The sequence below is a fragment of the Oreochromis niloticus genome, linkage group LG17 (genome assembly GCF_001858045.2).
Source record: "Oreochromis niloticus isolate F11D_XX linkage group LG17, O_niloticus_UMD_NMBU, whole genome shotgun sequence".
Lineage (NCBI taxonomy): Eukaryota > Metazoa > Chordata > Actinopteri > Cichliformes > Cichlidae > Oreochromis > Oreochromis niloticus.
The window spans coordinates 35,294,687-35,306,827 of record NC_031981.2 but is presented as its reverse complement, the minus strand read 5'-3'; the positions used below and the strand labels follow the sequence as shown (position 1 = coordinate 35,306,827).

General features: G+C 38.3%; 1 protein-coding gene across 1 annotated transcript in view; it reads right to left on the bottom strand.

The window, feature by feature from the left end:
• Positions 1-1,288: 1,288 nt before the first annotated feature.
• LOC100696399 (interleukin-15 receptor subunit alpha) overlaps positions 1,289-12,141 on the bottom strand; it is a 26,853-nt gene continuing 16,000 nt past the window's right edge. The window contains exons 3-8 of the mRNA XM_025899451.1: positions 7,402-7,437; positions 6,796-6,993; positions 5,754-5,801; positions 3,255-3,377; positions 1,748-1,844; positions 1,289-1,631 (exon numbers count right to left, since the gene is read on the bottom strand). Of these exons, the coding sequence (XP_025755236.1) occupies positions 1,550-1,631; positions 1,748-1,844; positions 3,255-3,377; positions 5,754-5,801; positions 6,796-6,993; positions 7,402-7,437 (584 nt within the window). The 3' untranslated portion in view covers positions 1,289-1,549. The remainder of the gene's footprint in view (positions 1,632-1,747; positions 1,845-3,254; positions 3,378-5,753; positions 5,802-6,795; positions 6,994-7,401; positions 7,438-12,141) is intronic.

Sequence of the window (12,141 nt, the reverse complement as noted above, 5' to 3'; positions counted from 1 at the left end):
CACATCATTCTGTTATCAAGGAAGACCCAGTGTCCTCTACACGGGACAGAAGATAAATATAAAGGGGCTTGTAAAGATAAAGGTGTAAAGATAAAGGGGCTTGTAGCCTATTCATGTAAAGCGAAAGGTTGACATAAGACATAAGCTGGATTGAACTAAGGTATCAGCTGGGTTCACAGGCAGATTTACGCATTGCAACATGTGCATCGGACAATTTCTTACCATGGTTCATTGTTCATTCAGAATTATTTTTAAGCAGGGGTGAGCAACTCCAGGCCTCGAGGGTCGGTGTCCTGCAGGTTTTAGATCGAACCCTGGGTCAACAAACCTGATTCAAATGATTAGTTCATTACCAGGCCTCTTGAGAACTTCAAAACATGTTGAGGAGGTCATTTAGCCATTTAAGTCAGCTGTGCTGGATCAAGGACACATCTAAAACCTGCAGGACACCGGCCCTCGAGGCCTGGAGTTCCCCCACCCATGCTCTAAAGCATTGGGCGTGCAGGTAAATGGGTGGAAACAGAAAAATATGTTTAGCTCGAGGTGTATTGTGGAGAACAATGTTTTAAGACAGCAGCATTAACGGCTAAAACAAACAAACAAAAAGGGAGAATTTCTGTGCATAAGGCATGAAAACAATGGTGTCTGAGGAGGAAACCAGAAGGGCACATCTTTCTAAAGTATTTCATCATGAGTGAGAGGATTCTGGCCCCATTCCAAGTCTGTTTGCAGAGCATGAACAAACCCAGGTAATTAAATACTGACAATTTCCTTCTCGCATAGTTTTGTGCATACACACTGTGAATGAGGCCCATGCTTTTGAATTCATTACTGTCAAAATGTCACTGATTTCAAAAATCCTTTTTCAGTTCTCTCTTGGTGGTTTTAACACATGTATAGAGCAGTATAGACATACTGCTGTCCTTCTGGCATATCTCCTCTTCTTGACTATCTGATTGTCTTCATCTCTGCCAGGATGAAGATCTTCATACTCTTTCTCTCCTTTACTAATTCTACGTGTTGCAATACACACTACAATAACAACTGAAGTGATGCTGTTTACTGAAACTCTGGACTTTTGATCTGATACAGGAAAGTTTAGTTTGTATAAACAATGGAACGAAGTGCCTTTAACAAGGTGGTAGTGAAGATAAAATACTAAAATACCGCTTAATCATTCTCATCAAGTAAGAAAGCTACAATTTAGCAGTTGAATTAAGTAAGACAACTTCACTATAAGTTGAAACACATTGAAGAAGAAAACAGCAAGAATTATGCCTTAACAGAGTTAATTATGTTTTTTTTTATGACATGAGAGAAGCAAACTGCTGCTAGGACAGAAAAACTGAGTAGTCTTTTTGTTTAAGATTAAGCTTCTTTCTTAGGCTATATAAACAACAAAAAACATAGCAAGATAGCCATGATGATTTGGGGATGGTGTTGATGGAAGATGAAATGGGTTATCAGGTTGTGACAAACACCATCTGACCAGAGTCCAGTTCTATGTGAGGGTAAGAGTCAGTGGGAAAGCCATAGGGTACTACATTATCTACAAGTCCACTTCAGATGGGGCAGGATTCATGGGCTTCACTTCATCTGGCGTCTGCAGTGGGATGTGCTTTTTTGACTTCCTGAGATACAAAATGGACAGACGGCAATGAGTTTGATTAAAAAACAAGTAACTGTAATCTGATGGGTGTGTACAAAATTCACCCAAGCTCGCTGTTATCCAAACATTTTCTTTTACCTTTGATACAGTAAGAAGATGATACCCAAAGAGCAGAGAATCACCAGTAAAACAGTGACAGAGATGGATGCCAGCGTTGCTGCTTTAGACGGTTCCGCTAATAAGAGAAAATACTGAACATCAATTTCTACCCATGTACTCTTCTCATTCTCAGTTTCTCCACAGAAAATAATACATATAATATGGCATTTTATCAGACATGATGACTCCAAGTCTGCTTTGTGAATCTTTCAAGTGCTTCAGTGTAAACATCAAAGACTATAATCAAACTCAGTGGGATTCTGTGCTGTGTCTGCAGCGTGTCCTAGTCTAAAAAAAATCTGGGGTGAAGGGTATTTAATGCTAAATAGTCCAAAGGTTTACATGGTCCAAAAGCAGAAAGGAATGCTAGGGAAAACAAATAACCAGAAGCCACAAGGAATACATACACAGCTAACTCAAGGAGCGGAAACACTATGCAGGCACACAAGCATGTGGGGCGACTCAACAAAGGACAACTGGGAGAGTGAGACAATAAATACAAAATGTGATGAGGCTAGGAGAAATAGGTGGGGAACACAATGGGAACAAAATCAGGGATGACAGACTGAAACATGCAAACCTGTCACAGAGGGAAACTAATGGGAAGAATAAGAAAACAACAACAGACTATACAAAATAAGCTTAAGGCAGAATAGTCATGAAAATAACCGTAAACTGATACAAGGAAACGAGGAATTAAAACTCACAATACTTGGAAATGTGGCGAACAAGAATAAACAATAATGATGAAGAGATTAAGATCAAAGTGAAAATAAGTTAGTCTTTATGTTCGGTAAAGCACTGTGGCTAAGATTGAGTTACAAGAAAGACTTTGACCATTTAGATCACACTGGAGTGCACAGATGTTCTCCTCACTGTCTCATTTTCTGGCTCTGTGGCAGTGTTAACTCTGTTATTAGAACTATGTGTTAGATAAGCATGTGAAACCTCAGATACATGCCTTTCTTTAGAGACTTAACAGCTAAAATCTAAAAACAAGACAACATAGCTCAGCTAGCTAGCTCAAGGTGAGGCTTCACTTTGGCTTCACATACCATTCATAGCTTAGACTCATTAGCAGGGCATATTTGGCCTATGGGATGCCCATGAAATTCCTTTTACAGGTGTTTGTGTTTCATCTGTGGTGCTCGATTCAGTCAGTGTGTAATTCTTTTATAATTATTTTTAAGGCAGAAAGATGAATTATTTCTGGATGCTACTAACTATTAATTGTCTATGTTTTGTTAAACTGCTTTGATGACTTCCTTAACTACTTATGTTTATCTGTCCTCGATATGGTTGTTCAGCTCTGAAAGGTTATCTGATGGTGAATGTTCCTGTTCTCTTCTTTTGGTCTTGAAGAGGATGAAGAGGTGAGTTCATAAGCATGTTAGAAAGGATGTGGTTAGTCATTAATTTTGGCTGTCTGTAACGCCAACTCAGCAGGTAAAAATAAGCTGTCAGCAACAGCAAAGCAGAAACTTACTGTTCAAGCACGGTGTGACTTTGTGCTGTTTACCATGTGTGTATGTTTCTATGTTGTCCCTTTCTCCAGGCACTGATGGCAAAGTGCTTACATTCTGCATCATCTTGGTGGTGAAAGTTGCTGCTGTGAAGAAAAAAAACATCACTCACTGTTAAATGGAGTAGCAGACATTAGACACCTGCTTGTCTTTTCTTGCTGCCTGAACAGTGCGAGGCTCTCCTTCATGAACCTATGTATGAACATCACACTTCAAAACAAAACAAAAAGATTTGAAAATATTTGGTACAGATCAGTTGAGAAGCTAAATGGTAAAGCATGTATGAAATTGGGCTCTTGACAGAATGCGGTATTGCAGTTTGGAGCATTCTGGGAAATAGACAGTGATTGTCTGGCACGGAAGAATTTCTCATGCACTTTGGTCATATATTTAGTTTTATAATGCATATATTTGATCAAAACTTGAGAGGATTTTGTGTCAGTTTACACAGTTTGTTTTAATGCTGATGCAAAGTCTTACATTCATACAAAGAAAGACATGAGAGTATCAAACCATCATTCACCACATTTACCATTTAGATCCTACTATTATCAGTGCAATCATACATACCCTAGTTTGTAAAGCAGCTTTTCTCTGATTGATTTATCGTCTCCACTCTCAAGCTAAAAGTACTGCAGACTTTCAAAAGCTCTACAATTGGACAATCACATCACATGACTCACAGCTCTACATTTCAGTGTTGGCTGTCTGATGATGTACTTCTCTACGCTCACACTATGCCTTATTAAATCAGTTTAAATCTCAATTACACATTATTTTTCCTAATTTTGGGTATGTTACTGCATAGAACACTTCTGTGGTCCACATCATACATACCAGCAAATTATGACTAATACTATTTTGTTTTTTTAGCAATACAGATGGACCTTTTACTTTTGTTGTTGTTGGACGTGTTGATGTTATTCTTGGGTCAGCTGAAACACAATAAATGGATAAAACATATTTAAAACATATTTAAGTTGGTCAGGCTCCAAAACCTGTTGTATAGATGGGGAGGCTGAAGCTCAGGAGGTAGAGCAGGGCATGTGCTGATCTGAAGGTTGGTGGTTTGATCCCTGACTGCTCCAGTCTCCGTGCTAAATATCCTTGGAGAATGAATGTGACTGATTCTTATATAGCACTTTTCAACTCTCCCGGAGGACTCAAAGCGCTCTATACAACATGCCACATTCACCCATTCAACATTACTTTCTTCTATGATCTTATGTGCTTACTAACTAACATTCACACACATTCATACTCAGATGAATGCATCAGAGAGCAACTTAGGGTTGGCCCAAGGATGGGGGAGTCAGGGATCAAACCACCAACCTTCCGATCAGTGACCTGCTCTACCTCCTGAGCTACAGTCAGTATGCATCCATATTACCTCAAAAAGGTGCAACTCACACAAAGGATGCAGCTTTCATTTAGACACACAGACAGACTGACTTACGTGTACACTGTAGTGTTGGCTCAGTCCAGTGTACACCAACTTCTTTTGCGACGCATCTGATGACATTTGATGTTCCCACTACCCTTGCGTAACCATCTATACATTTGGAGCGAAAATGGCTACCAATTTTAAAACAGCCTTGCTGTGGGGGTTTAGTTAAATTTCTCTGAGGAATCTCTGGACATTGACAGCTGTTATGTGTAAGAAAAATGAATATTTACAATATCATAAAATGTGAAATAAAGTAAAAATAACTAATCTTATTATTTTTTGTAAATCATGTAAGGCAGATTTTATCTCTATGGCTAGAAGATAGAATTAATAGTCCTCTGATAAAATTAATTTAAACAATTAATACAAATGTAACTTCAAACACATGTGACATCTGCTAGTTGTTGTACTGCACCCTCTGCATGTCCTCCTTCACTACATCCGTGGAAATCTTCACTGTTCCTCTTCTTTTCCTCCTGACTAGTAGCTTCATATTCAACATTCTCTGTCCAGTGTATCCACTATGCCTGCTCTGCAGATGTCCAAACCATCTCAGCCTGACCTCTCTAACTTTGTCTCCAAACTGGTCAACTTGAGCTGTCCCTCTCATTTCCAATCCTGTCCATCCCGGTTCCTCTTAATGAAAATCTTAGCATCTTAACTCTGCTACCACCATCATGGTCTTATGTCTTTTTATCAGTGCTGCCAACGCCAAACGATATGTCAGATCATTAAATATACATAGATATTACTAACAAACATTGCTGCAGCTACTGTAACAATCACTGCTAATAAAACGGCTCTAAAACATAATTAGTGTTTTATTTTTGTTTTGTTATCACTACTGGTGAGAGTTTGATTCTAATAGAATCACTGACAGAGTAGGTACTGATGGAGTCATGGGAAATGTCAAAGCAAAACTGCAAAATTAAACCATTATTGATCATGCACACCAACAAATTATGAGTAATACTATTTTCTTTTTTTTTAGCAATACAGATGGACGAACACTTACCTTTTACTTTTGTTGTTGTTGGACGTGTTGTGGTTATCCTTGGGTCTGCTGAAACACAATAAATAGGTAAAACATATTTAAAACACAATTAAGTTTGTCAGGCTCCAAAACCTGTTGTATAGATGGGGATGTTAAAGTGCAGGAGGTAGAGCAGGGCATGTGCTAATCAGAAGGTTGGTGGTTTTATCCCCGGCTGCTCCAGTCACCGTGCTAAATATCCTTGGAGAATGAATGTGTATGAATGCTAGATAGTAAGCACTTGTGTAGAAACCATAGAACAAAGTGCTTGTGTGAATGAGGCAGGTTATATAAAGTGCTTTGCGTACTCAGAGTAGAAAAGTTCTATATAGGAATCAGTCCATTTACCATTTAGATCCTACTCTTATCAGTGCAAGCACACATACCCTAGTTTGTAATGCAGCTTTTTTCTGATAGATTTATCGTCTCCACTTTCAAGCTAAAAGTATTGCAGACTTTCAAAAGCTCTACAATTAGACAGTCACATCGTTTACTATGCATCACTCAAAGCTCTACATTTCAGTGTTTGCTGATGATGTACTTCTCTACACTCACACTATGCCTAGTTAAATCAGTTTCAACGTGTTTAAATCTCAATTACAAATGATTTTTCCTCATTTTGGACATGTTACTGCAAAGAACACATCTGTCTGTTGTCCACATACTGAACACTAACAGCCAACCTCCGTGGTATGTAAATGGTAAATGGACTGATTCATATATAGCACTTTTCTACTCTCCCGGCGGACTTGGAGCTCTCTATACAACATCCACACAAGCGCTTTCTTCTATGATCTTATGTGCTTACTAACTAACATTCACACACATTCATACTCAGACGGATGCATCAGAGAGCAACTTAGGGTTTCCCAAGGATGGGGGAGTCAAGGATTGAACCACCATCAATCGGATCAGTGACCTGCTCTATCCCCTGAGCTACAGCCAGTGTCCATATTACCTCAAAAAGGTGTAACTGAAACACAGGATGCAACTTTCATTTAGACACACAGACAGACTGACTTACGTGTACACTGTAGTGTTGGCTCAGTCCAGTGTACACCAACTTCTTTTGCGATGCAGGTGATGAAATTTGATGTTCCCGCTACCCTTGCGTAACCATCTATACATTTGTAGAAAAAATGGCTACCAATTTTAAAACAGCCTTGCTGTGGGGGTTTAGTTAAATTTCTCTGAGGAATCTCTGGACATTGACAGCTGTTATCTGTAAGAAAAGTGAATATTTACAATATCATAAAATGTAAAATAAAGTAAATAATAACTAATCTTATTATTTGTTGTAAATCGTTATATGGCAGACCTTAAGGCTGGAAGGTTAACCTATTAATTCTAAAATCAAACTCAAATTCGTCCACATCCAAAGTGATACAAAATTGTGAGTTTCAGCATTTAGGTCTTAAGATTGACAAATATGTGCATGTAAAAGCATGTCTTTCTTCAATCACCAATCTTAATTGCTCAAATGTTTGATCTTATACATACATTAATGATTAATTTTGAAGGTTGTGATGGAAAAATGATTCTTGGTAGCCTGTCTACCTGAATCTAATTTGTAATTACACATAACAAATGTGGAAGTTTTCTTTTCTTTTTTTCTTTTTCTTTAACTTACCGCTGCTGGAGAATCTTGCAGCTCCTGGCAGACAAACTATCATAATGCACACACAGAAAGAAAGAGAAATCAGATCCATCTGACACGTCGATCCTGACTTAAACCACGTTCTCCACATAAAGACAGACCGATCAATATCCCAATCCCTCCTGTCAGTGCACTTATGTTTCTCTCACACCTTACTCATGCCACTCCTCTAAAGTCTAACGTCATTTAGGACTGCACAGCCCTTATTTGGTTGTTAAGTGATGACGTATAAACCCCTCTTCCGTGTCCAAACTACACTTCTTTCATGAATGCTAATGTCCTTTAGCGTGTTTTAATCCCCCCTGTCCAACATGTTAAGACAATGTACTACATTCTATCTGGCTTTTATATTTAATCATATTTATTCATTTATTTATTTCCTATATGTTTAAAGTGTATTTGTCAACCTTTCACAGCCTTAAAAAGCTGAAATAACAGATCTAACAATTATTTAGATCGAAAAGGGGGAAAACCCTGAGTGTAATAAAGTTTTGGAGAAAGTTGAGCTTCCTTTCATTCTCAGTGAATTCATCCAGAAGGAGAGTTGGGAAAGCTGATCACAAATTCCGTTATTTGTGAAAGACCAACTCTGTGAAAAATCGTTATTCATGCAACGCTTAAAACGGATTTGTTTTGTTTGTTCCCAGAGTGCATGCCCACACAGTAACCAAGTAAATGCACAGAAAAGCTTTAAAATTCAAGTTGACACGCAAAAGCAATGTCGGATCAATAAAACTTCCCACCGTGCGCGTGTTACTAAATTGGAATCGTTTTGAATCCTTCCCCAGACTCACACTCGCTAATAGCCTCCACTAAATGGACTGATAATGATCATGAATGTATCATGGAGACGCGCACCGCTAAAGCAAAGAGCAGGGGACTTTCGGTAACGTTAACAGCAGAGATACTGAATGCTTTGTTTAACAGCATCATTCGTGCATAAGATGAGCTGACTGTTCCCGTTGGACTCTTGGCAAGTTGCTTGCTTGCGCACCCTCACTGGGCAAAATCCACAGACCGCGCTCATAGGTGTGGTTAGTTTTACGGGTGACTCGCAAAAGTTGCCGTTTTCTAAACACAAGCGCAGTCAGTTCATGTCAATATAAAGCGCAAAATATAAGCCGTGCTTTTTTCAGCGTTTTGGAACGTTTTTAAATCAGTTTGTGCGCTTGATATCATCATCATTTCCCATTTCGTTTTTCCTGCCTGCCAGCCAGCTGTGACGTTGTGATATTACTCATATAGTGTGAATAATGATAGAAAAAATAACAATAGTAATAATAATATAATAAATTCAATAAAAAGATACATAGAGAGCGCTCATAGAACTCACCTTAGAAAAGTAAACATGTTTGGCGAAACAGTGCATTCAGATCATAATTCTGATTGAAAAGCTGCCGGGCAAGACAGGCTAAAAACAACAAAAGAAAACATTCTCCTCTCGGTATTTTGAATCTTGAAAAAGGAAATACATAAGCAACAAGGCAAGTCACACTAATGTTTCAGATGTGTGCCGGATAACATTCAACACAGCGGTTGGACGTTACAAAGAGCAGAGTCTGCCCATCTGTTCGTCTGAAATCTTCTCAAGTTGACTTCCAGTGGAAAGTCAATTAAACCTGAAAGTCTGCAGATAGTCACGGCAATAGAGGAAGATATAGTCATATGTGCTGTGCTGCAATGCTGCAGAGCAAAAGGAGTTCAACTGAAACAGTGTGGCGTGTGATCACACCTAAGAAGAAGTCAAGTGTGATATATCTACGACTGCAGCTGTCTGACACATGGAGGCCCAAGAAGACAAAGGTGAGCTACAACCAGTCCTTGGCATGGTCAGCTACTTCACAAAATGTGTCCTGTCTAGCAATGCACCTTTTCATCACCTGTTCAAAAATATTATGATGATTTCATATGTGACACAGCATGAAGATTTCAGGAAAATAAGGATGTCACAAGAGAGCCTGTTCTAGTCCAATCGTATTTTGACCCCAGCAAAGAGCTCAGACTACAAGTTGATGCAAGTAAATGTGAGCCAGATGTTGAGCCATTGGATATGTGTTTAAAATTAACTATACTCAGATTGAAAAAGAGCTTTGTGCTATCCACCAGTATGTGACAATGAAAGTGACAATAAACCTCTTGAGTCCATCACAAACAAGCCACTTACAGCAGCACCTCCAAGAGTACAACAGGTGATACTTCAGTTGGAGAAGTATGATCTTACCATCTGTACTTTGTCTAGGAAGGCGCACAAGATGACCTCAACTTCCAGAGGCCAGTTCATTTTCTGTTCTATATTCCTACTCTTATCTTTATAGTCATGCTGAATGAAAATGGCATTGTTTTGTGACTTATGTATTTAATGTTTAAAAGGATTCTACATGCTTTATTTTGCAGTATTGTGAAATTCAACCATATTTTATTCAGAAATGGTCACAAATTATCTTTTGCAATTTGAGTTTTTTCATTAGTGTGTTCTCAAATATGGGACTATGCAGGACTACTGGACTTGGCTACTTAAAATAGGAAAAACTAATACATTTTTTTAGTGTCTTTCCCAAATTATATTATGGTGCTAAGGAAGGCCAGTGAAGATTCCAGGTTTCAAAGTACAACATTTTATGTATTCAGAGATGCTCTTCTGCATACCTTAATTGGACCAAGTGGTTATTTGAGTTTCCTATGAGAACAAAGTGTTTGGCATTTGAAGCTAAAATTTCATACGAATCATATATATTGTATATTTTAAAACTTTGTTCCATCAAATATTTATGCAACTCAGGGACAGTGACCCCTATGTTAAATGAGGAACTTAACAAAACTAGAAACAGAAACCATAATATAGCCACATAGATTTGCAAAGCTGTTGATTGCATTCATGTATTTATTAATTTTTTTCAAAGTACATGGACAAAACCCATCATATATTTCATACATGAGAGCTGCTGTAGTTTTACGCTCTCGCGAGTAGCTCTTTGCACTGCTCATGCAAATCAGCTGAGTTTTGACTGTTTGGAGGTGGACCACAAAGAAGGACAGGGTCCTAATGTGATGTGTCTCTTTGACGGTCACTTCAGGTTACTGCATTAAACCAAGTTACACTGTGACAGCCACAAGTGCCGTTTTAAAGTGGATTTGTTTGCCAAATTATTAACTGTTATTATCAACAGTTATTGTTTCCTGTGCAGCCGTGGAAATACTTAAACTATCACTGGATTACGTTACTGCTGAAGAAATCTGAGATTCTAAGGTAAGTCCTGAAGTCTCTGCACTCCTGTCCCATTAATTTGCTGTAGTTTGGTTAGCACTTGTGATTTCAAAGAATAAATAAAATGAAGAAAAAAACCCCATGAGGATCATGAAAGGAAGTGTGCATCAAGATCTAGCAATCATAAGTTTGGCCAAAATACAAACATTTTTAAGCCTGCCAACAAAAAGTTGCTCAGTCTACACCAAACACAACTAACTTCCCAAACATGTCTCGATTGGAATGCTTCAGTGTGCGCCCTGGAATTCTACAGATTTTAAGATGGTTTTCAGTATTAAAGTGAAACCAGTGATGAATCAGTACACCCACCAGTGCACAGGAGATATAAAAGCTGTAGGTAAACTGGCAATATTTCATTATGAACTATTATGAACCATTATGAAATAATCCTATTTAGCACAATGAAATCAACATAAAATATAAATCAATGAATAAATTATGATGTGAATTAGTTCTGCTTCACACTTTGACTCAACAATTATTTAGAGTTTGAAGTATATTGTAATGCAGAAGATTTGTACTTTTATTTCAGTAAAAGTGTATTTTTACAGAATGTACATATAATGTAGTATGACTACTTTTATATACAGTAAGTATAGGATTTAGGAAAGGTATTTCTACCACAACTGTAAGAAGTTAATAATGAGCATTTGTTCTTTAAAACTGTGGGTAAATCTCATGAGGGGACTGCAAGGCTTAACAGTAGACCCCAGTCTGTGGGCCTCTTTCATAAACATCCTTATCAGAGAATTCTGGCCAATTGGTGATTACCAAAGCCAACATGTGTGGATGAAATCACAGCTAAATACACTTTAACAGTGGGAAATGCTCTCCCCTCATCTAGTATATCATGAAGGAAGGATAAGACATTTATACTGATGTGTGAGTGAAGTGGTCTTGTGGAAAGAGCTCCTGTACTCTGAATAGTCTCTTTCACCCTCTGACTCATTTCAATTCAGCCTGTCATGTACCAAGGCCAGAGTGCAAGACACTGCATGTGGATGAAAAATTTGCCCGTGTGCCTGTGATACCAGGTCCTTGTGCAAAAGCAGTGCCCACTGCTTGCTGTGGACAAGACAGGCTAGGTCCACCTTTCATAGCTTGCTGGGGTAATAAGGAGCTATTAAAATCAGCTGCTCCCTCATCCTGCATAGTACTGATGGTGACACACAGCATTATTTAACTGACCATATTTAACTGGTCCCTTAATGCAATTGACACGCCCTTCTCGACGAGAAGCCTGGGTTCGGGAGAGCCAGACTGTCCTGCAGGGACATTTCCTGCTGGATATGTCACACAGTGGAAAATTGTGTTTTTATATTTTGTTTTGGATCAGACCGTGTATTGGTACATAGTGTTGATTTTATTTGCATGATTTTATTGTGATAGTTACATTGCATGTTTGTTTATTGATATTTCTATTGCATGGTTTTGGTTTTATCCTCATA